The sequence below is a fragment of the Geotrypetes seraphini genome, chromosome 16 (assembly GCF_902459505.1).
Source record: "Geotrypetes seraphini chromosome 16, aGeoSer1.1, whole genome shotgun sequence".
Taxonomy (NCBI): Eukaryota; Metazoa; Chordata; class Amphibia; order Gymnophiona; family Dermophiidae; genus Geotrypetes; species Geotrypetes seraphini.
The window spans coordinates 38,524,230-38,548,634 of record NC_047099.1 but is presented as its reverse complement, the minus strand read 5'-3'; the positions used below and the strand labels follow the sequence as shown (position 1 = coordinate 38,548,634).

Below are 24,405 nucleotides of genomic sequence, written 5' to 3'. Positions count from 1 at the left end.
TTCAGTCCCTTTTTGAAACCCAGTATTGTACTCTGTCCTATTACCTCCTTTGGAAGCGTGTTCCAGGTGTCCACCACCCTCTGAGTGAAGAAAAACTTCCTTGCATTCGTTTTGAATCTGTCCCCTCTCAGTTTTTCTGAGTGACCTCTTGTTTTTGTTGTCCCCGCTAGTCCGAAGAATCTGTCCCTCTCCATGCCTTTCATGATTTTATATGTCTGTATCATGTCTCCTCTCAGTCTCCGCTTTTCCAGGGTAAAGAGCCCCAGTTTGTCTAACCTTTCGTCATATGAAAGGTTCTCCATTCCTTTTATCATCCTAGTTGCTCTCCTCTGGACCCTCTCAAGCATCGCCATGTCTTACTTAAGGTACGGGGACCAGTATTGGACACAGTATTCCAGAAGACGCTTAGGGCTCTTCAGTTTGGAAAAGAGAAGGCTGGGGGTGGGGGGTGGGGGGGTTCATTGAGGTCTCCAAAATCCTGAGCGATGTGGAATCTATAAAAATTACAAAGCCTAGGGGGAAACTCAATGAAGCTACATAGAAATCCCCCCCCCTCCTGCCCCAACTCCTCTAGTCCTGCTTTTCTTGTGAACCGTCTTGTCTAGTCAACACTGACCCGGCTCAGGCAGGTAGGGGGGGAAATTGCGTCTTGTCCCTGACTCTGCCTATCAAGAAGAGAAGACTCAAGGAGATAGCAAGGGAGAGGAGAAATCAGAATTATTTCCACGTGCACGCAGGACAGAGCAGTGGTGGAGTCAGGCGTGGCGGACCAAAAGAGAGACCTACCAGGCCAGAACGGGGGTAGTGGAAAAAGAGGGACCACCTGGAGGCCAAGTTGCAAAGTGAAGAGCCACATTTGTGGCCTTGTGCTCTAGAACGGGGTGGGGGAGGGGGACCCCAGCGACCATTCTCTGTAGCAGCTTGGGGCTCCCTGCACCTCGTCACGCCTTGGTAGTACAGTGGAGAATTTGTGGTGCGTGGCTCTCGGTATTATGAGGAAAGCAAGGGGAGGGGGGTTGGGAATCCAATACCAAATGCCTAGTTAAGAAAATCACAATCGTGCCTAAGGCTTCCTGTTCTCACATTCCACCTCCACCCTTTCAGCTTTTGTTTAAAATCGTGGAAAAATAACACACCATATAAACACAGCCTTTGCAAAAATAAAGAAATCTAGAGTGGGTGTGAACAATGTTAAGGGGGAAGAGCAGAAGGACAATACAGAGGACCTGAAGCCTTTGGACCCCCCTAAAAAGCTTCTGCGCCCTCCTGCAACCTCCCAAGAACAAGGTCCTCCCAGACCAGAAGCCTCTTCTAACTGGTGTAAGAGCAAGAGGGGTGGGGGGAGGCTTATAGCCCCCTCCCCCAAAGTCTCTTTCGCAGGCCAGGTCTGGAGCCTCCGCTTCTCTGCCTCCAAACTGGAGTCCCTGACATCCTCTCCCCAAAGAATGAAGATCAGGGTCCTCCTCCCAGAGAACGTGGCCGGGATCCCTCCATCCCTCCCCGGGCAGGTCCTGGCGAGGGAGGCGAAGGCAGAGGCCCGGGTGTGGCATTTAATTCTACTCAAGAGCAGCACAATGATGTCAACATGGATTTGCTGGTACATGACAAGAGGAACGAGTATGGAGAAACCCCCCACCCCCACCCCAAGGGTGCTCTCATTTCACCAGGGCCGGTGACACCACACAAGCCTTTCCCAAGCAGCTTCTGACAAGATCAAAGCCCTCAGCAGGAACTCCCAGGATTAGCTACTAGGGCCATCTACCATTACACCTTCTGACTTATTGGGGGGGGGGGGGGAGATTTCGCCATAGTGACAGGACTACACCCAACCCAGCAGTTTCACAGTGGCCAAAGCAGCTCTCTCCTCCTCCCCAGACAAGCAGAATGGGTGCAGGGTGCACTTTTCACACAAGTAAACACAAGACACATGGGCTCATAAAGCATGTTGCACTTTTACCCAGTAGCCAGTCAGCTCAGGGTCCAGGAACCCTCCTCTGAGGAAATCTGGCTGGGGCTACACAGCTCAGTGGACCTTTACACCAATTTCCTTCCAATAAGCAAAGGGAATGATCAAAGAGGGAGGTGGGGGGAGGGATCCCTCCCTGGGTCCCTGTCCCGAAGAGCCGGGGCTGCTCACACGCATCTGCCCCCCCCCCCCCCCCCCAGATCGGTGGAAGAGAGGCATGGGGGAGGAGGTCAGGGACTTGCCGGATTCCCCGGATCGGCATTACCTGCCGGGAACCGCCGCCGCCGCCGCGTCCCACGCCGGATCCTCCTCTCTCCAGCGCAGGTGCTCGTTTGGCTCGACCGAGACTGGATTCAGCCCCCCTGAAAGAGGCGGAGCGGAGACACGCCCGGCCCCGATCTCTTCTCTCCGGAAGAGAAACTTGAGCCCTCGGCAGCCCCAGCTCAGGCAGCAAAGTGCGCTCGAACAGAAGACGGCAAGACCCAGTCCGGATCCCTTCTGGGCAATAATGGAGAAGAGGTGAAGTGGCTCATGGAGAGCTTTTTCACATATTAGTGATCTAGAAGGGAAGGGAATAACTGGCCACACGATCAAACTAGTGATCGAGAAGAGAAGGGAATAACTGTCGAGATGAATAAACTAGTGATCTAGAAGGGAAGGGAATAACTGGCCAGATGATTAAACTTCTGATCTAGAAGGAAAGGGAATAACTGGCCACATGATCAAACTAGTGATCTAGAAGAGAAGAGAAGGGAATAACTAGCGAGATGATTAAACTAGTGCTCTAGAAATTCTAGACTAGAAGAGAATAACTGGCGAGATGCTGAAACTAGTGATCTAGAAGAGAAGGGAATAACTGGTGAGATGAATAAACTAGTGATCTAGAAGGAAAGGGAATAACTGGCAAGATGATTAAACTAGTGATCTAGAAGAGAAGGAAATAACTGGCGAGATGAATAAACTAGTGATCTAGAAGGGAATAACTGGCCAGATGATCAAACTAGTGATCTAGAATAGAAGAGAAGGGAATAACTGGCAGATGATTAAACTAGTGATCTAGAAATTCTAGACTAGAAGAGAATAACTGGCGAGATGCTAAAACTAGTGATCTAGAAGAGAAGGGAATAACTGGCGAGATGAATAAACTAGTGATCGAGAAGAGAAGGGAATAACTGTCGAGATGAATAAACTAGTGATCTAGAAGGGAAGGGAATAACTGGCCAGATGATTAAACTTCTGATCTAGAAGGAAAGGGAATAACTGGCCACATGATCAAACTAGTGATCTAGAAGAGAAGAGAAGGGAATAACTAGTGAGATGATTAAACTAGTGCTCTAGAAATTCTAGACTAGAAGAGAATAACTGGCGAGATGCTGAAACTAGTGATCTAGAAGAGAAGGGAATAACTGGTGAGATGAATAAACTAGTGATCTAGAAGGAAAGGGAATAACTGGCAAGATGATTAAACTAGTGATCTAGAAGAGAAGGAAATAACTGGCGAGATGAATAAACTAGTGATCTAGAAGGGAATAACTGGCCAGATGATCAAACTAGTGATCTAGAATAGAAGAGAAGGGAATAACTGGCAGATGATTAAACTAGTGATCTAGAAATTCTAGACTAGAAGAGAATAACTGGCGAGATGCTAAAACTAGTGATCTAGAAGAGAAGGGAATAACTGGCGAGATGAATAAACTAGTGATCTAGAAGGGAAGGGAATAACTGGCGAGATGAATAAACTAGTGATCTAGAAGGGAAGGGAATAACTGGCCAGATGATTAAACTTCTGATCTAGAAGGAAAGGGAATAACTGGCCACATGATCAAACTAGTGATCTAGAAGAGAAGAGAAGGGAATAACTAGCGAGATGATTAAACTAGTGCTCTAGAAATTCTAGACTAGAAGAGAATAACTGGCGAGATGCTGAAACTAGTGATTAGAAGAGAAGGGAATAACTGGTGAGATGAATAAACTAGTGATCTAGAAGGAAAGGGAATAACTGGCAAGATGATTAAACTAGTGATCTAGAAGAGAAGGAAATAACTGGCGAGATGAATAAACTAGTGATCTAGAAGGGAATAACTGGCCAGATGAATAAACTAGTGATCTAGAAGGGAAGGGAATAACTGGCCAGATGATTAAACTTCTGATCTACATGGGAAGGGAATAACTGGCCAGATAATTAAACTTCTGATCTAGAAGGGAAGAGAATAACTGACCAAATGGTTAAACTAGTGATCTAGAAGAAAAGGGAATAACTGGCGAGATGATTAAACTAGTGATCTAGAAGAGAAGGAAATAACTGTCCAGATGAATTAACTAGTGATCTAGAAGGGAATAACTGGCCAGATGATTAAAACTAGTGATCTAGAAGGGAAGGGAATAACTGGCCAGATGAATAAACGAGTGATCTAGAAGGGAAGGGAATAACTGGCCAGATGAATAAACGAGTGATCTAGAAGGGAAGGGAATAACTGGCCAGATGATTAAACTAGTGATCTAGAAGGGAAGGAATAACTGGCCAGATGATTAAACTAGTGATCTAGAAGGGAAGGGAATAACTGGCCAGATGATTAAACTAGTGATCTAGAAGACAATGAAATAACTGGCCAGATGATTAAACTAGTGATCTAGAAGGGAAGGGAATAAATAATTGGCCAGATGAATAAACTAGTGATCTAGAAGGGAAGGGAATAACTGGCCAGATGATTAAACTTCTGATCTAGAAGGGAAGGGAATAACTGGCGAGATGATGAAACTAGTGATCTAGAAGAGAAGGGAAGGGAATAACTGGCGAGGGAAGGGAATAACTGGCGAGATGATGAAACTAGTGATCTAGAAGAGAAGGGAAGGGAATAACTGGCGAGATGATTAAACTAGTGATCTAGAAGGGAAGGTAATAACTGGCCAGATGATGAAACTAGTGATCTAGAAGAGAAGGGAATAACTAGCGAGATGATTAAACTAGTGATCTAGAAGAGAAGAGAATAACTTACAAGTGCCTGCACTTTGAAGCCCCCCAACATCTCTCTTCACTTATCTCCTCCTATGCTCCTCCCTGTGAACTCCGTTCATCGGGCAAGTCCCTTTTATCTGTACCCTTCTCCTCCACTGCCAACTCCAGTCTCCATTCCTTCTTTCTTGATACACCGTATCAAGCCGGCATAGGCTGTCTGAATCAATACATCATGCTCCATCCCTAGCAGTATTCAAATCCAAGCTAAAAGCCTACTTTTTTTTTTTAAACTGCTCTCAAGTTAACTCTTAACTCCCACTCACTGCTGTCAGATACCTTTACCTACTGTATCATTTCCCCTACCATAATCTCCCCAACCCTGAGATGTCCTATCTGTCAAATTAGATTGTTAGCTATTCTATTGTATGTTAAACGTACAGCGCTGTGTACGCCTTGCAGTGCTAAAGAAATTATTAAATCACTGCTCCAGCTTAAACAAGAGAGGGTCCCATGCACCCATCCTAAGTGGCTCATAAGTCCAGTTGTATTGAATTCTAGAGATGGCAGGCCTAGTCCCGTAAACAGAGCCTCCTGGCTCTCTGATGCTCAGAACCATCTATAAACTGCAAATTATCCCCCCCCAGAGAGCGAAAATTTTGCTCTGATTACCAAAGGTAATTTCCAGAGTTAAAAAGCACAAGGGGCCATGTGTAAATATTCTGCCTCTCCCTCCAGACACTTACAGCTCACTCCTGGAGAAATATGAGCACTGGAATTACTGGGAGCCTTTTTTCCCCCCTCTGAACTAAAGGAAAACCAGTCTTACCAGTTCCTCTGCCTCATGATGGGCTGTTCTGCAGAAGAGAGTCCTCACCTTGCTGGAGGTGTAAAGGGGGAACCCAGTGCTCGGGACACACCCAACCAATCAGGTTTTTCAGGATATCTGCAAATCTGTGCATTCTGTGTATACAAATCTCTCTCGTGCATATTCATGACAGTCATCCTGAAAACCCAGCTGGCTGGGCACCTTTCCAGGACTGGGTTGAGAACCACAGATAGATTGATTGATCAGTTATATATTCTGTATTAGCCCAATTATTTTAAAATAGGTAAATCCCCAAACATATAAACCTGCCCCATGCAGAGAGCGATCTCTGACAGACATGTTCGTCACACCCAGAGTCTCAGGAAAGCTATCTGCTAGCTAGTCACAGGGGACCTAGGCAATCCCATTTTCCCACCTTGGGATAGGCCGTTTCCACAAGGCAAATTACTTGACATCATTAAAAGGGTTGCGGCTCAGGTCTCTTGGTATCGAAAGCATCGGAGCACTTTTTCTGTTTAGCTGTTCTTTCCTAACTTAATTGGACAAAGCTCTGTTTGTCTAATTGGACCATGGCTTGGCTGTTGGTCACAGGGAGGGGACAGTTGCTGTATGGGGTATTTAAGTGCCCTGGCAACATTCAGCCTTCCTCAATTCACATTCAGGCTCTTATTGGTTACCATATGGCTCCAGAAAAAGGACAGACAGAGACATCCGGGTTTTACTTCCGCTGAAAACAATGGAAGAAAGGAGGACAGACAGAGACATCCGGGTTTTACTTCCGCTGAAAACAATGGAAGAAAGGACAGACAGAGACATCCGGGTTTTACTTCCGCTGAAAACAATGGAAGAAAGGACAGACAGAGACATCCGGGTTTTACTTCCGCTGAAAACAATGGAAGAAAGGACAGACAGAGACATCCGGGTTTTACTTCCGCTGAAAACAATGGAAGAAAGGACAGACAGAGACATCCGGGTTTTACTTCCGCTGAAAACAATGGAAGAAAGGACAGACAGAGACATCCGGGTTTTACTTCCGCTGAAAACAATGGAAGAAAGGACAGACAGAGACATCCGGGTTTTACTTCCGCTGAAAACAATGGAAGAAAGGACAGACAGAGACATCCGGGTTTTACTTCCGCTAAAAGCAATAGAAGTAAGGAGGACATAAGAACATAAGAATTTGCCTCCGCTGGGTCAGACCAGAGGTCCATCGCGCCCAGCGATCCGCTCCCTCGGCGGCCCATCAGGTCCATGACCTGTAAGTGATCCTTTATATCCTTCAATTCCTTTTATCCTTCCTTATCTATATCCTTCTACCTGTACCCTTTTTCTATCCTATATCTTCCCTGTCTATATCCTTCAATAACAGAGACATTTATTTATTCATTTATTTTTTCCATTTGTGCGTCACACATACCCATACAAGCTCTTTAAAGTAATGGAAGAAAAAGTCCTTTTTCTGGAGCCATATGATCTCCCAGCATCACCCCTCCCAGATTCCATAACACATGATTGAACATCACACTTTTAAGCATTAAACTTTGTTCATGCGGAAAGTTTAACACAGCCGATTTCTTGATATGCTGCCTTTCGACATCAGAGACACATCAAATGACCAACAATCAGTGACATCACAGAGAGAAGGCAAGTACAGACTTCATAAGGTTCCTGAAATCAGTGAAGGGTGGCTCTTGGTGTTTGTGCAGCTGTCAGCAGCCTCCCTGCTATAATGGTTAAAGCCAGCCCGAGGCATGGACTGGGCCAGTCTTGGTTTGTTCTCAGCGTAGATCCAGTTTTGATCACCTGAAGCCATCTGGCACACCTGAGTCCGTGCTTTAATGGAGTGAGCAATGGGAAAGGGTTAAAAAAAATGTAATTGTGTCTGTCAAGTAGAGCCACAACTGAGGGGATCACTCAAAGTAGAAACAACAATTACAGATGAGATGGCTCTTTTCTCAGTTGCTCCTCTGTCTACCAGCTGCAGAGCTCAGAACAAGTCATGTCACAGTCAAAGCTGAGCTCACAGGAGGGAAAAGGAAGGCAAATTATTATGACATACGAAAAGCCTTACTGGGTCAGACTAATGGTCCATCTTGCCCAGTAGCCCATGTTCTCGGTAGCCAATCCAGGTCACTAGCACCCGGCAAAAACCCAAGGAGTAGCAATATTCCATGCTACCGATCCAGAGCAAGTATAACAGTCTATGAACTTTTTTTCCTCCAGGAACTTTTCCAACCCTTTTCTAAAACTGGCTTTGTTAACTGCTCTTACCACATCCTCTGGCAATGCGTTCCTGTTGGTTTTAAAAGCATTTCCCTGTAACTTCATTGCGTGTCCCCCCTAGTCTTTGTAATTTTTGACGGAGTGAAAAATCGATCCACTTGTACCCGTTCTACTCCACTCAGGATTTTGTAGACTTCAATCCTGTCTCCCCCTCAGCCGTCTCTTTTCCAAGCTGAGGAGCCCTAACCTCTTTAGTCTTTCCTCATACGAGAGGAGTTCCATCCCTTTTATCATCTTGGTCGCTCTTCTTTGAACCTTTTCTAGTGCTGCTATATCTTTCCTGAGATAAGACCAGAATTGAACGCAATACTCCAGGTGAGGTCGCACCATGGAGTGATACATTCTTAGTCTTGTTGACCATTCCTTTTTTTTAGTAATTCTTAGCATCTTGTTTGCTTTTTTGGCATTGGGCAGAAGGTTTCATCATGTTGTCTAACTATGATTTGGGTTATTCTTCCCAATGTGCATCACTTTGCATTTGTCCACGTTAAATTTCATCTGCCATTTGGACGCCCAGTCTTCCGATTTCCTGAGAGAGGAGCGGGTGGGAAAGATAAGGAAATTGGGTCATTAGGGCATAGACAGGGGGTGGGTAAGCAGAGTGGGCAGACTTGATGGGCTGTAGCCCTTTTCTGCCGTCATCTTCTATGTTTCTATGTTTCTAATGTAATAGCTGTAAGACCTGTTCACTGATTTCTGAGAGAAGATGCCCTTGCCCCTGTTCCCCCCTCCCCTCCCCTCAGCACCAGCAGCTCCACTCCCACCCTGTGGACAAAAGTGGGGCAGCGAAGATGCAGGAAGCGATTTAGATCCCTAAACTAGACTGGTGAAACAGAAGTGTGCTGCCATTGCCCCCTAGTGGCTGCAAAGCCCTAGAACATGTCATAAAGCAGTGGTCTCAAACTCAAACCCTTTGCAGGGCCACATTTTGGATTTGTAGGTACTTGAAGGGCCTCAGAAAAAAATAGTTAATGTCATATTAAAGAAATGACAATTTTGCATGAGGTAAAACTCTTTATAGTTTATAAATATTTCCTTTTGACTAAGTCTTAATAATAATATTGTCATTTATAGCTAAAGAGACATATAATCAAGAAACTGTTTTATTTTACTTCTCTGATTATGATAAACATACCGAGGGCCTCAAAATAGTACCTGGCGGGCCGCATGTGGCCCCCGGGCCGCATGTTTGAGACCACTGTCATAAAGGGACTGGATAGGTACTCGGTCTGTCACCGGTCCTGGCATCAGGAGGGACATTTTGAAAAACTTACTGATTTTTGGTTTATTTTTAGATAATATATAGAAATAAATCAAAAAAAGAAAAGAAGATACCTTTTTTATTGGATTAACTTTAACACATTAAAAAGACATGGTGTATTTAGATTTTAGCAAAACCTTTGGCGGTGTTGACTTGGTTTAATGAGCTCCTGCAATTGTTTGGGTTGGTTTTAGGTGTTCCTTAATATGTTTGCATTTGCTGATCATATCTGAGGTTTTTGCACTGTTGTTCCAGTGGTGCTGGGTGTATTCCGAGGCTGTGTGACTCTTGTATCCATGTTTTGCAAACGTGCTCACTTCTGTTCTTTTGGGTCTCTGCCAGGTACTTGTGACCTGGATTGGCCGCTGTTGGAAACAGGATCCTGGACTTTGGTCTGACCCGGTTTGGCTATTCTTATCTTCTTAGGTTTTGCTCAGATTTGAGGTACTGCCTTCAATCTGAAGGCATCAGAGCAGTTTACATTAAAAAGAAATGCCAGAAAAGCAAGCAAGAAGGGGAAGGCAGCTATAATGTAATTTTAAGATGAAATCAACAGCAGTGGATTCCAGCCAGGCGTGCATTTCATGATCCTAGGGCCCCATCCTCCGCAAAGGGCTTGATGTAGGGAAAAGGTTGAGGGCTGGTGGTGGAAAGAGAGTTCCAGGAAAATGAAAGCAGAGTGCCAAGTGGAAGAGAGTACCAAACTGAAACTCATGTACAAAAAACCCAACCAAAACTTTCAGTAGGCTTCATAGGAGCTAAAGCAGCAGCAAGCAGACGGACACAGGCACAAGAGACCTTTGTGGCAGAGATGGAGTCTATGGTTCTCTGGTACAGACCTTGAGGAGTGGAAACGCGTCTTGAGCCTTTCCTGCACCTTAGCTGTGAGTATGTCGCTTAGTGAGCCTGTCTTTTACGCATTCTGCCCTCCCAGTCCTCAGCCCTTCTCATTTCCTTTTCCAAAATACAGACTTTATTGCAAAAAAAATTATGATTCGCTTAAATCTAAGCAATGCACAAAACATTTACATCCACAATTTCAAGCACAGACAAAAACATTGTTTAAAAAAATGCAGTCAACAAATAAGTCTTCCCCCACAAATTTCCTCAACAAAGAATTCCTTAAATCTAAAATAAATAATAACCACAGAGTTAGAGAAAGGCATCCACAAATAATTGTGTTTTTAACATCTTTGCATAATCTCATTATGCCTGGAATTGAATTCCAGAGATTCTTACCAGCAATTGAGAAAATCAATATTCTAGATTTTTTTCCCCCAAATATATTTATTAAAATTTCAATAATTATTTTTCGAAAGTTTGAAGAATCTGTCCCTCTCCACTATCATACCCTTCATGATCTTGTAAGTCTCTATCATATCCCCTCTAAGTCTCCTCTTCTCCAGGGAAAAGAGACCCAGTTTCTTCAATCTCTCAGCGTACGAAAGGTTTTCCATCCCTTTTATCAGACACATCGCTCTCCTCTGAACCCTTTCGAGTAACGCCATATCCTTCTTAAGGTAAGGCGACCAATATTGGACGCAGTACTCAAGATGCGGACGCACCATCGCCCGATACAACGGCAGGATAACCTCTTTCGTTCTGGTTGTAATACCCTTCTTGATTATTCCACTTATCAAGCTTCTAAGTGGTATACATGCATAAAAAATATAAAATCGGGGATACGTGGATTTAGATGCAGAGACATACTGGAACGCAAGGGAGGGGGGAAAGAATTACATATCTAAATAGGATAGGGAGCCAAATTAATTAAAGATCGACGGCATCTTTGAATAAAAATGTTTTTCGTTTTGATTTAAAAGGGCCTAATCACGCTGGCACGCCTATTATGCTCCAATAAAGCACACACATGATTTGCGTGCTTACGGCGTGGCTTTTCCTGGCACAGGTATGCCTCTTTCATGATGCCAATCGCTATCCACCAGTGAGTCATCTCAAGAACATTTAGAGCGCCTTCGCTACTCTCCACCAACCTCATTTGCGCACGTGGGGGGGGGGGGAGGGGTTTAGAACAACTCGCCTTTTTGAAATCACCGCAATAATGGCTGTGACGACAGACCATTGGTTGTTAGCGCAAAGTTTTGAGAATCTTCCCCCTGAATGAGCAGATCACGTGTGGGAAATTCCTGCACTAAGCAGGACCTTTTAGTAAAAAGCTCTCAGTATATTTTGGTCTTCCAGCTGCTGTTTCCTCAGGAATATACAGAGGTTTCCTGAAAATGCTGAAGTTTTCTGAAAAGACAAAGGCCCCTTTTTATCATGCCACATTAGGGTTTTGTTTTTTTTTTTTTTTATTGCCGGCCACTGCGGTTACAGCAGCTTGATAAAGGGGGCCTTAATAAAACAAAATTATATACACGAATAGAGGAGTCTGGGGCGGTACTTGGAGAGACCCCCCAGGAAAGTGCTGGTCGATAAGTCGATGAAGCCGTCCACGCAATGCGCGGCGGCAGCGAAAAGGCCGAACAGAATGCTAGGAATGATTAAGAAGGGGATCAAGAACGGATCGGAGAAGGTTATCATGCCGCTGTACCGGGCCATGGTACGCCCTCACCTGGAATACTGCGTCCAGCACTGGTCGCCGTACATGAAGAAGGACACGGTACTACTCGAAAGGGTCCAGAGAAGAGCAACTAAAATGGTTAAGGGGCTGGAGGAGGTACCGTACAGTGAGAGATTGGAGAAACTGGGCCTCTTCTCCCTTGAAAAGAGAAGACTGAGAGGGGACATGATAGAAACATTCAAGATAATGAAGGGGATAGACTTAGTAGATAAGGACAGGTTGTTCACCCTCTCCAAGGTAGGGAGAACGAGAGGGCACTCTCTAAAGTTAGAAGGGGATAGATTCCGTACAAACGTAAGGAAGTTCTTCTTCACCCAGAGAGTGGTAGAAAACTGGAACGCTCTTCCGGAGGCTGTTGTAGGGGAAAACACCCTCCAGGGATTCAAGACAAAGTAGATAAAAGACAGGTTATTCAACCTCTCCAAGGTAGGGAGAACGAGAGGGCACTCTCTAAAGTGAAAGGGGGTAGATTCCGTACAAACGTAAGGAAGTTCTTCTTCACCCAGAGAGTGGTGGAAAACTGGAATGCTCTTCCGGAGGCTGTTATAGGGGAAAACACCCTCCAGGGATTCAAGATAAACAAGTTCCTGCTGAACTGGAACGTACACAGGTAGGGCTGGTCTCAGTTAGGGCACTGGTCTTTGACCTAGGGGCCGCCGCTGGAGCGAACTGCTGGACACGATGGACCACTGGTCTGACCCAGCAGCAGCAATTCTTATGTTCTTATGCTTATATTTCTCCTCTTTCGCCAGGATTATATAGAGCTTTTCCTGCTGGTTCTTTGATTTTCTCTGTGTTTTGGAAAATGTGCCTCTCTGATCTCTGTATTTTGCACAGTACAGGAGAAAATGCATTTCTTTTTCTTCAGGATTATACAGAGTTTTCCAGCTCATTCTTTGATTTTCCCTCTAATTTCGGGGAGGAAATGTACACCTCTGATCTCTCTGTAGTTTGCAGAAATGCATTTCTGTTTTTAATTTTTTCTCCACTATTGCTCTGCGGGGTAGAGTCTGGTTTCTTGGGATTTCCTGGTCACCTTGGGGCAAATTCTATAAACGGTGTCCCGTAGGCGGTGGTAGGCGTCCTACCGCTGTCTAGCCAGCCAATCGGGATGCACTTTTTCTTTTTTTTTTTTTTTAAAGCTCCGAGAAGGGATGCACTGGGAGTGGCCTACCATTCTGATTGGTCAGATAACCTTAGGGCCCCCCCCCCCCCCGGCCAATCGGAATGTTAGGCCACTCCCAGTGCATCCCAGAATGCACTGTGAGAGAGGCCTTAGGCCCCTCCCTGGTGCATCCCACAATGCACCGGAAAGGGGAAGGCCCCCATTCGGCGGAGGCCGTCTGGAGGGAGGAAGCGCATCAGAAATCCTTCAGATAAGACCTCCTAAACATGATGTAGCTTCTTCCCCTCTGGTAACAATGTAATCCTCCTCGACCATGTGTTGTAACGTTTTCCTGTTGGAAGATTGTAACCTTCCTCTACAACAGGATGTAACCATTTCCCTATCATACCGCACGGGTCTCTGGTCTTGGAAGTCGCCTTGAACCTGTACTGGATAGGTGTGATTAAGAAATCCCGATTAGATCTATTCGGTAGTTTGGACGCACTTCAATGATGAAGATATGTCTGTTTCTCCCAGGTGAAGTACTTGGGGAGCATGGTGGGTGAAAAAAACCTTCAGCTATAAGGAAGACTCAGGCTTGCACAAGACATTGCTGGGTCAGTTCCCTTCCAAGTCCATAGCCAGCAAAAGGTCATCTAGTTAGTTGATGGGGATGGGAGGGGTTAAGTAATAATAATAGAAAAAAGAAAACATAAAGATCTTATGAAGCTGTTTTCCCTGGAAATGACCTTCTGTCCTAGGAAGCTGAATTAGAAAGACAGCAGAATGAGGGCCTTGATTATATCTAATAATATACAAGATATAATATACAAGATATCTAATAATATACAAGATATAATATACAAGATATAATATACAAGATATAATATACAAGATATCTAATAATATACAAGATATCTAATAATATACAAGTGTAATCCCTATTAAACTTGCTGCAGTCCTAAGCTGATGTCACTCCTCATTGTAAGTGTAGGACTTGCGCAATAATGAGGCCAAGACATCGGGACGGCTTAAAAGCCCGAGCCAGCCGCTGGACTGACAATTTCTGCATGTGCAAGTGACCACTGCAGTCAGCAGGACTCACACTGGCAATGAACTAGATGAGAAGAGGCCGGGAGCCTGCAGGAGACACCAGCGCCGAGAGAATCCCACTCCAAAGGAAGCAGCAACGGCTGCTGTTAGTCTGAAGGGAGGGTTATCCGAGGACATCTGCACTTCCTCCCAATCACCGCCGTGCCTGGCATTGGAGAAGTCCTGGGGAAAAGACTGAAACGCAAGGGATACACCAGGGCTACTCATAGAGCGGGCTTCAGGTGTTGGCCGGAGCGGACATGCGGTGCCAACAAGGTTACAAAGATGGGACTGCCACCGTGCCACGATGCAGTGGTTAAGCAGAAACTCAACAGCACAACCAGAAATAAAAGTGTTGATAAACAAGAAAGATCATCTGTGCGTTATTTCTATCAGGTATTCCAATATAAAATAATCAATTTTGGGCATAGGCCTACAGAGATCTACCACTAGATGTTATCAGATGGGATAAAGAGGGTAGGTAGGTGGAGGCGAATGGAGAGATGGAGAAATGCAAGACAGGTGGTTTCTGGTCTCCACGTGTCTTCTCAAGCTAAGTAAGCCTAACGAATACCAACCGAGTATCCCCCCAGAGCTCCGCCCCAGACCCACCCAAACTCCGCCCCTGACTCCACCCCTCATAATAATAGTACTAATTGTAATGCAATTTCTTCCATCCATTTTTCATATACACACAATATAATCTTATTGATACATAACGGTAACCACAAAATTTAAAAAAAAACACAAAGCACACTATATGCAGAGAAAATTCTGCACAGCAGATATAAATTCTCAAAACTGACACATTTTGTTTGATCACTAAATTGAAAATAAAATCATTTTTCCTCCCTACCTGAGTCTGGGTGGTTATTACTAAGTATTGGCATGCTTATTCTCTGTCTGTGGTGCCTCTCCTCTCACACGTGGTTTTGTGGCTGTGAAGCACCGATAATTTTTTGTGTTCACTGCATCCTCTGATAAAGACCCAGGCAGTCAAAACAAGCTGCAGCTGCCCTCAAATTCTCTCTGAACATAAGGTATGTTCTGAAAACCTTTTCTTTCATCCTCGTTGCCTTCTGCCTTCTCTTCTCCCTTCACATTTCTTTGTATTTCTTTTGTCCCTCTTTTTCTCCTCCCTACCCACCTTTCTTCTCCCTCTTCCTTTTCTATCTCCCTATCTCCTGTTTCTCTTCCCCTTTCTCTTTATATTTCCCCACCTTTTTTCCCTCCCTCCTTCTTTCTCTCTTCCCATCCCTCCTTTTCTCCATCCCTGTCTCCAGCCTCTCTCCTTTTCTGTTCATCCATATCTCATCACTTCTCTTTCCCCTCCTTCTCCTTTATGCCCCCTCTCACTCCCTCCTTCCCTTTTCTTTCTCCCTGCCTCTCCTCTGTTCCCTGTCCTTCCTCTTCTCTCTTTTTCCCCTCTGTTTCTCCCCTCTCTCTCCCCCCTGTAAAAGGGCTGGAACACTGCTCATACGCCGAGAGGCTGGATAGGCTGGGACTCTTCTCTCTGGAAAAAAGGAGGCTCAGGGGAGATATGATAGAGACCTTCAAGATCATGAGGGGCATAGAGAGGGTGGATAGGGACAGATTCTTCAGACTGAAGGGGACAGCAAATACAAGGGGTCATTCTGAGAAACTGAAGGGAGATAGGTTCAGAACAAATGCAAGGAAGTTCTTTTTCACCCAGAGGGTCGTGGACACTTGGAATGCGCTACCGGAGGAAGTGATCAGGCAGGGTACGGTCCAAGGATTCAAACAGGGATTGGACGGATTCCTGAGGGACAAAGGGATCATGGGATACTGAGGGAGGAGCTGGGATGTAACAAAAGTATAGAAAGTTTGTCAGGTAATGAGTATAAACCAACCAGGTCGTGCATGTGCAGGACCGGAGGGCTGGGACTTCGATGGGAAGGCAGGACCAAATTGGGAGGCCAAGGTGGCAGGGGAGCCCCTTCAGATGATTCAGACAGGTCGTGATCTGTTTGGGCCGCCGCGGGAGCGGACTGCTGGGCAGGATGGACCTATGGTCTGACCCGGCAGAGGCACTGCTTATGTTCTTATGTCCCTCCTTTTCCCCCTTCCTATATCCTACCTATCTCTCCCTCCCTTTGTCATTCCTTTTCTCCCTCCCTATCTCCATCTCTGCTCAGAACCCTGGAGCCAGGGCTCTATGGAGGGTTGTACAAGTGGTGCAGCTGTACAAGACACAACACAGAGGTGGGATTGTCAAAATTGCTCCCCATTCATTGACTCCTCTTATTGATCACAATGCAGTGGGCAGGGTGGTGGGCACTGCAGTACAGTGGATGGGTATAGGTCACAGTTCCCGCTCAGTACAGTCCTGCCTAGAGCAAAAAATTCCGCTGGTCCCTTGATCCCGAACCTGTTGGGTCAGCAGGTGAAGAGTCAGATTAGCAGTGGTGAGCAGATAATTGTCTTTCTTAGGGGGAGGAGGGGAGTGGTAATTTAGTGATGAGGTTTCTGCCAGGTCTGTGTCAAGATAAAGATCAGTTTACCTGTTCAGTTTATCTGCCCTCACTGCCCTAGCCTAGAATTTCTGCAAAGCATTTCTCCACCCATGATCTCCCACTCAACCTCTCAACAAATTCACAGTAGAGGTCTGCATGGGAACGGGGATCGTGGGAATCCCGCGGGTCCTGCGGGGGTCCCCGGAAACCCCCCCAACCCACGGGACTCCCACGGGGACCCCCCTCTAGCCCACGGGACTCCCACAGGGACCCCCCTCTAGCCCACGGGACTCCCACGGGGATGGAAGGCTTTGGAAGCAGGGTTCGTCCATATAATATAATGGACATGTCAGACTTAGTAAAAGAGGGGGTTTATAAGTTAATTACCTGAACAGAAAACAAAAAAAGGGTTCCACCAAAGAGATTCCACAAGGAAAACAGCAAAAGAAACTGTGGAATTGATGATCCTGTCAGAAGTAATTGCTGCTTTTTATGGGGATGGGCGGGGATGGAGGTAATTCCTTGCGGGGATGGGTGGGGATGGAGAGGATCCTGGTGGAGACAGGTGGGGATGGGTGGGATTTCTGTCCCCGCGCAACTCTCGAATTCACAGCTGTGAAACTCCATGGCATGAAAATACAGGCCAGAGGCATAACTTGACAGCCGGACTCTGTCAGTAAACATGAGGAAACGCAACAAGAGACACAGATTGCTTAGGATCCCCTTGGGGGTATATAAGCGGTATATAAAAATGCCTAAAATAAATTAAAAACTTTGTGACTGCCTCTTCAGCCCTGAGGGGCCTTAATTGTATTCTACCTGTATGTTCATGGTGGTATCTTTAATTTGCAAGGGTACATGTGAAAGGGCAGTTGGAGGGTCAGGGAGGACAGGCTGACAAAGTCTTGATCAATACACAAGAGGGTTAACATTTTTTTTAGTTATACTTCTTTGAAAAACATATTACAATGTTATTTTAATATTATAACTGTAAACCTGTGACTTTCACAGGGGTAAATAAAAAAACAGTGAATAGTGAAAAGGACACATCTGCTAGGGTGCTACTGGACCTACGTCCCTCTCCCCAGAGAGCTTACAGTCTGAGTTTGTACCTGAGGTCCACCATCACAAGGATAGATTTAAGAGTAATTTTAAATGCTTTCTTTTTAGAGATGCCTTTGATCTTTAGCTTTTTAAGTCAGAACCTCTTCATTACTTTCAATGTTTCCTTTCCCTGCAGTTATTCTTCCTTCATTTCTTTTGTTTTTCTTCCTTTTCTTTCTTCCATTCTCCTTACTTCATTTCTAGTAGCTTTTTACCTCTCTGTTTTCTTTGATTCCTTCTTACTCATCCTGTTGTTCTTCCCTTACTTGTCTTCTTCCCTACCTAATATTGTATTTCTTCCCCTTCTCTCTCTTTAACAAAGTAAGTTCTGTTCGTCTTTTGTACATGAATTTTTAACAATATTCATAGCTTAGAAGTACAATTAAGCGATTTATCAAATCTATATATATATAAAATCGGATGGATGGATGGATGTTCCAGCATAACTCCGAAATGCATGGATAGATTTCAACCAAACTTGGTATACATTTCAGTTACTATCTGGGGAAAAATACTGTGGGAGTGGGAAGAGGGTAACATGTAAAGAATCTTTGAAAAAGACAGATATTGCTATGACCAATTGTGTGAAGCTTGGGGAATGATGTCACACTGTGCTGTGATGTCATTGATGTAACAATGCCTCCAAGGAAACGTAAGGGTCCAGCAGCATGAGGCCAGACTACAGGATATGATAGAGCAGTGGTCTCCAACTCAAACCCTTTGCAGGGCCACATTTTGGATTTGGAGGTACTTGGAGGGCCTCAAAAAATAGTTAATGTTTTATTAAAGAAATGGCAATTTTGCATAAGGTAAAACTCTTTATAGTTATAAATATTTCCTTTTGGCTGTCTTAATAATAATAAAAAGAGACATATGATCAAGAAACAATTTTATTTTACTTTTGTGATTATGATAAACATACCAAGGGCCTCAAAATAGTACGGGCCGCAAGTTTGAGACCACTGTGATAGAGAGAGCATAACTCTGAAATGCATGGAGACATTTCAACCAAACTTGGTATACATATCACTTACTATCTGGGGAAAAATACTGTGGAGGTGGGAAGGGGGTAAAATGCTGTGAGGGTGGGAAGGGGTGCCTTCACTAAAGAACAAGGAAGCAGAAGAGATGCAGGAACTAACACTGACCTTCAGATATTTACATACAGTGCCATAGAGAGGGCCATTCTTGCTGCTGAGATTGGGATATCTGGGATCGGGATTAGGATTGGAATATCCGGGCAACGCCGGGTGATCAGCTTTTTCATTTGATTCTCACTGCCACTTTTGCTCTTCCTCCTATCACTAACATATCTAAAAATGTTTTACCACATTGTGTATTTTTTTCTTCCATCTGCTTTTTTGCTTTCCTGACTACCAGTTTCTTCTCTTCGCTTTCCCAGATATTGCTGCCTGTCTTCCTCTTTCTGCAATCTCTTGTAGTTTTTGAAAGGTAACTCCTTTTGCCTTACCTTTTTAGTTACCTGTTTCAAGAACCATAAGGGGGCCTCCTTTTCCTCTTAGCTCCTTCCAGTTTTGCCCTTCTACTTCCCACGGCGGTTCCCGTTTAGTTAGCAACCCCTTTAGGTAACCCCCCATTTAGAATCTTCACTTGTGAACGAACCCTTTCCACGTGTGTATTAATAGTGAACTACACCTCTCGTGATCTCCCCTGATAACTTCAGAAACACTCGCTCCTTGTCTAAGCACCAGGTTTAAAGAATGCCTCCCTGGCACCAAGTTAACCGGTTTTGGCATTAGGTTGTTCTGCTTCTGTAACTTCCACTCAGAGTTCACTCATGTGTGCTAAACCTTATCAGCCTGGCAGCATGCTTTGCATGCCACAGTCTCTCCCACCATGCTAGAATTCTCAGGCTGAACCTTCACCCCTCTCCCCACCCTATGGCATGCTAACCAGCCGGTTCTTCGTCCTGCCTGATCTCTTTCATCCCTTCACCTTGAGGAATCTTATTAACATAGCAATCCGTTTTCTTCACTCCACTCCCTATGTGCAGCCCCGTCCAACTCTGAGCTAGGCGGAACGGCACATGATCCCACCCGAGAAGGGACGGGGAGGTAGGGAAGAGAAGGAGCTAAACAGATGTGGCTGGAGCAGGTAGTTACTGATGAAGGGGAGGGCTCAGGTTTCTCCTATTATTTTAATCCTGCCAGTCAAGGGTTTCACCTGTACGAAGTCACCTGATCCACCGTTTGCCAGGTAGCTCTTCCTGCTTTCTGTTAGTACATTATAGACAGAACACACAGATATATGCATACGTGTTCACACAGGCAGGGGGGAGAATTCATCACTTGCTGATCTGGACCCGGCGGTAAGTGCAGCCTTTAGTCTCCCGGGGGCAGGATGGTTCTGCGGAGAATGTGTCCAGAAGGGGTTCGGTTTGGGTGAATCACGCCAGGAAAGAGCCTCATCCCTACACCTCTGTATGTCGGAGGCAATCTCAGTCTGAAAATGCTGACAGAATTCAAAAAAAAAAAAGCGTGGGATGAACATAGAGGATCTCTAATTAGAAAATGAATGGCATACATCAAACTAAGGCTGGTACTGGGTAATCCAGCACAGTCTGTGATTTGGTTTAGGATGAGCTGGGGAGGGGCTTTGATAGAAGCCCCAGCGACAGGATGGTTAGGATAGTCCGGAGTGGGCTTCAATTGCAACTCCAGCAGTGGGAGCCTAAAGACAGTACTGGGTGGACCTCTATGGTCTATTGCCCAGATATATTAAAGAAAAGACAATTTAACCCTGAATATATAATGAGTGTGACGACTGGGCAGGTCTTTATCTGCTGTCATGATACTGCCGGAAAAATATTTGCATTGTGCCAACAAAATCTCTCTTCTGGAGCACTGGGAATATTCCTTTCGAAAATATTTCCCTAATGAGGCCAATGACAGACAGTACAATTGAGAAATGGTCTCTCTCTTTTCTACCACTAATCTCTGCATCTTTGAGTAATTCCATAGTATGTCGTGTGTATATTATTTTCCAATCAGGGACTTGAACTATTGCTAAGACAATTTCTATCCCTAGCGCTGAAGCTAGAGTATTATTATTTCTAATACTGCTACCAGTTAGTTATTCCATCTTTAAAAATTATAGGCACGCGTAGATTAGATATGTTTTCGGTCGTGGGCCCCCAATGGTGGAATTCATTGCCCCAATACATAAAAAGACATTCCCTCTTTTAAGAAATCTCTGAAAACATTTCTTTTTAAACAGATTTTTAATACATAAATTTTTTTTAAATATAATAATTTTTCGTTTCAAGAATTTACTTCCTCCTCAATGTTTTACCCTTAAATGTGTTTCTTATTATAAGATACGTAACTTTAACCTCCCTTCCCTTCCAATTGTTGTTGGTCTTGTCTAATATCTAGCGTTTATATATTTATTGTATGTTTTTTATCTTAACTAATTGTATTTTTATGTACATCGCTTTGTATAAAGATATAGCGATTCATCAAATATTTAATAAACCTTGAAACCTTGAAACCAGGAGCTGTTGAAAAGTTCTCAGCCCGACCAAGACGAGAATGACGTGGATAGGGTTCAGTCGATGATCTGAAACAACGTCGAAACAGCAAACGTAGTGATGCTAAGGGATGCCAATCCTGGCTTTCAGTGGTTATGCACCGATACCATCAGGCTGGTTCGTGCACTCAGACCTCACCACAGAATCCAACTTGGTGTTTACACAAGAACAGCACAAACCAGTTCAGCTTGCTGAAAGCCAGAAAGTGCAGGAGGCATGGGGATCTGGGCAGAAGAACGGGGGGGGGGGGGGGGATTCAGGGAAGTGAAACAAGGGGCTACAACATAACACAGTCACACATAGGAGGGAGTGTGTGGTGCAGTGGTTAGAGCTACAGGCTCAGTAGCCTGGGGTTGTGGGTTCAAATCCCGCATTGCTCCTTGTGACCCTGGGCAAGTCACTTAATCCCCTCATTGTCCCAGGTACATTAGATAGAATGTGAAACGTTTTAGCCTCTGGTAGCCAGAGCTGGTATTGTGACATCATAATGCCTCATTCCACCAATAAGAGCCAACCTCATCAGTGATGTCACAATGGCTTGATTGCCCTTTACGTTGTTCACTTTTCCTACATTTTGATTTCTAGAGTGGCGCAGTGGTTAAAGCTACAGGTTCAAACCCACGCTGCCCCTTCTGACCCTGGGCAAGTCACTTAATCTCCCCATTGTCCCAGGTACATTAGATAGAGTGGGCGCCCTCCGGGACAGTTAATTCCCTTTTGTTTTGTTTTTCCCTTCTACGTTTTCTTTCCTCTACTAATTTGTAGTTCCTCCCTCTAGTTCCCTCTCGTTGGAAGTATGTCAGTGATTCCCCAATAATTGTCTGCCTTCCCCATTTTTTTTACTGTTCATCGTTTTATAATCTATGAAAAAGCGATTTTTTTCAAATCTTAAATCAACTTGAAAAATGCTTGAGTACCTGAATAATTTGCGATCTGCACAGAATTGCAGGATATGTGGATTAGAAATGAGTAGAAATAGCACATAAAGATTAGCATGATCCAACCTGAGTTGTACAGAACAAAAGGAGTGGATAAAGGAAAAGGCTCCTGGGAGGGGAGGGGTTACCAGGAAAGGGGAGGCGGGGCTTAGGAAAAGTGGGACGGTAATAGGGAGTTTGGGGTAGGTTTACCAGATTTTCAGTCTGGAAAATCCGGACCCCCCCTAGATCTGCCCCCCCCCCATCCACGCCTCATCATGCCCAGCCAAGCCTCCGATCCCGCACCAGCCCCTCTCGTGTGCTGGGTTTTGAAAAGCCGTCCAGGGAAATCCAGACATCCGGTAACCCTAGTTTGAGGGATGTAGAAGTGTTGGATCTGGTGGAATAACAAGAGGTTCAAAAGCAAATTCAGCCTGGTATAAACAGTACTACAAATCCCTACATGCACTGGGCATGGTCAAGCTGGAAAAGAGCATATGTTAGGACTCTGGCATCTCTGCTTGGCTTCGTTGCATCTTCTGGGAGCAACCGAGCCTGGGATCTGGAAAGGGTCGGTTTCATCTTTGTGCTCTGTCTCTTTCTCAGATCTCTGAAGCAGAAGAATGTCTCTGGCCCGGGAAATCCTCAGTAAATTGTACCTGGCTGAGCAGGTGAGTCCAGGCTGAGCTTCCTTCCCCCTATGGGCGTTTCTTAGGCTAATACCGAAACTTTGGGCTATCTCTGGCTTTGTGATCTTTTATTTTCACAGTGTGCCATCTGGGGGACGCTGGGCACCATTAGGCCTCACCCTTGCTTTGATGTGGAGAATGATGTGGAAATACTGAGGACGGCATTGGCAGGTAAAGCTATGTGGAACCCTCTAATCTGGAAACATCATCTTCCTGCAGCTCCACTAGCCTGGGTCTCGAGGGGGGCAAAAGGTAGCCAATGGTTCGTTTTCTGCATGTAAAGAGGTATCTGGCGATGTGCTTGCCCTTTGGGCATGAGAACAGTAACCAGGCATGATATCCTGTGTAAAGTCTTGTAGAGAATGACAAGGGGACAAATTTTTCCCAGTCCCCGCGGAAACTCATTTTCCCGTCCTGTCCCCGTGACTTCTTTTCCTGTCCTTCCCCCATTCCTGCAAGCTCCGTCCTCATCTGCACAAGCCTCAAACGCTTTAAAATCCTAAGTAGCAGCATTCTAGATTGTGATGTCATAATGCCTCATTCCGCCAATGCCTAAGCTCCATTCTCATAAGTATCAACATTCTAGAGCTCAGATTGTGATGTCATAATGCCTCATTCCGCCAATGCCTAAGCTCCATTCTCATAAGTATCAACATTCTAGAGCTCAGAGGTACAACCTCACCTTGAGTGCTGTGTTCAAGTCTGGTCGCCTTATCTCAAAAAGATATAGTGGAACCAGAAAAAGGTTCGAAGAGCGACCAAGATGATAAAGGGGACGAAACTCCTCTTGCATGAGGAAAGACTAAAGAGGTCAGGGCTCTTTAACGGCTGAGGAGAGAGATGATTGGAGTCTAGAAAATCCTGAGCGGAGTAGAACGGGTACAAGTGGATCGATTTTTCACTCCGTCAAAAATGACAAAGACTAGGGGGGGACACTCGATGAAGTTACAGGGAAATACTTTTAAAACCAATAGGAGGAAATATTTTTTTCACTGAGAGAATAGTTAATGCGTTGCCAGAGGTGGTAGTAAGAGCAGTTAACTTAGCTGGTTTTAAGAAAGGCTTGGACAAGTTCCTGGAGGAAAAGTGCATAGTCTGCTATTGAGACAGACATGGGGGAAGCCATGGGATCAGTAGCATGGAATGTTGCTACTATTTTGTTTTTTTTGGGGGGCTACTGGGCTAGATGGTCCCAATAAGACTATTCTTTTATTAAACTCCTGCAGCCCTAGACCAAACCTGGCTCTCCTCAATCCATGGACTTGGGATGTTTTCCAATCTGCTGTACCGTCACTATGCCTTAACCCTTTCAGGACCAAGGGACATATTTGTCCCATAACTTTAAAATCCTATCAATTTTGATTGGGATAGTCTACAGTTCTAAATTTGATATGTACGGATTCCATATGATACTGCCTTTATGTAAACAAACTGGTTCCGACATTCATTCATTAGCGTCGTTGCCAGATTGACGAGAAGATTCACTTGCCACACTGTCCATAAGCCAGAAGTGTGATTTTTTTTAAAAAAAAAATAATGATATTTCACAAAAAAAATCAATTTTTTGGCATCTGCAAGCCCTTTTTACCATAAAAATG

General features: G+C 44.8%; 2 protein-coding genes across 6 annotated transcripts in view; one reads left to right on the top strand and one right to left on the bottom strand.

Annotated features, from left to right (window-relative positions):
* CERS2 (ceramide synthase 2) overlaps window positions 1-2,443 on the bottom strand; it is a 101,047-nt gene extending 98,604 nt beyond the window's left edge. The window contains exon 1 of the mRNA XM_033925673.1: window positions 2,232-2,443. The gene's annotated coding sequence lies outside the window, so the exon portion shown is untranslated. The remainder of the gene's footprint in view (window positions 1-2,231) is intronic.
* Window positions 2,444-9,730: 7,287 nt separating this feature from the next.
* Window positions 9,731-24,405, top strand: part of ANXA9 (annexin A9) — a 34,793-nt gene continuing 20,118 nt past the window's right edge. The window contains exons 1-3 of one of the 5 annotated variants that reach the window (XM_033923158.1): window positions 9,731-10,176; window positions 22,725-22,789; window positions 22,888-22,978. In XM_033923158.1, coding sequence (XP_033779049.1) covers window positions 22,742-22,789; window positions 22,888-22,978 — 139 coding nt within the window. In that variant the 5' untranslated portion in view covers window positions 9,731-10,176; window positions 22,725-22,741. Of the gene's footprint in view, window positions 10,177-15,049; window positions 15,114-19,698; window positions 19,981-22,724; window positions 22,790-22,887; window positions 22,979-24,405 lie in introns of those variants that run through there. The other 4 variants (XM_033923160.1, XM_033923162.1, XM_033923159.1 and 1 more) reach the window with 4 other exon arrangements.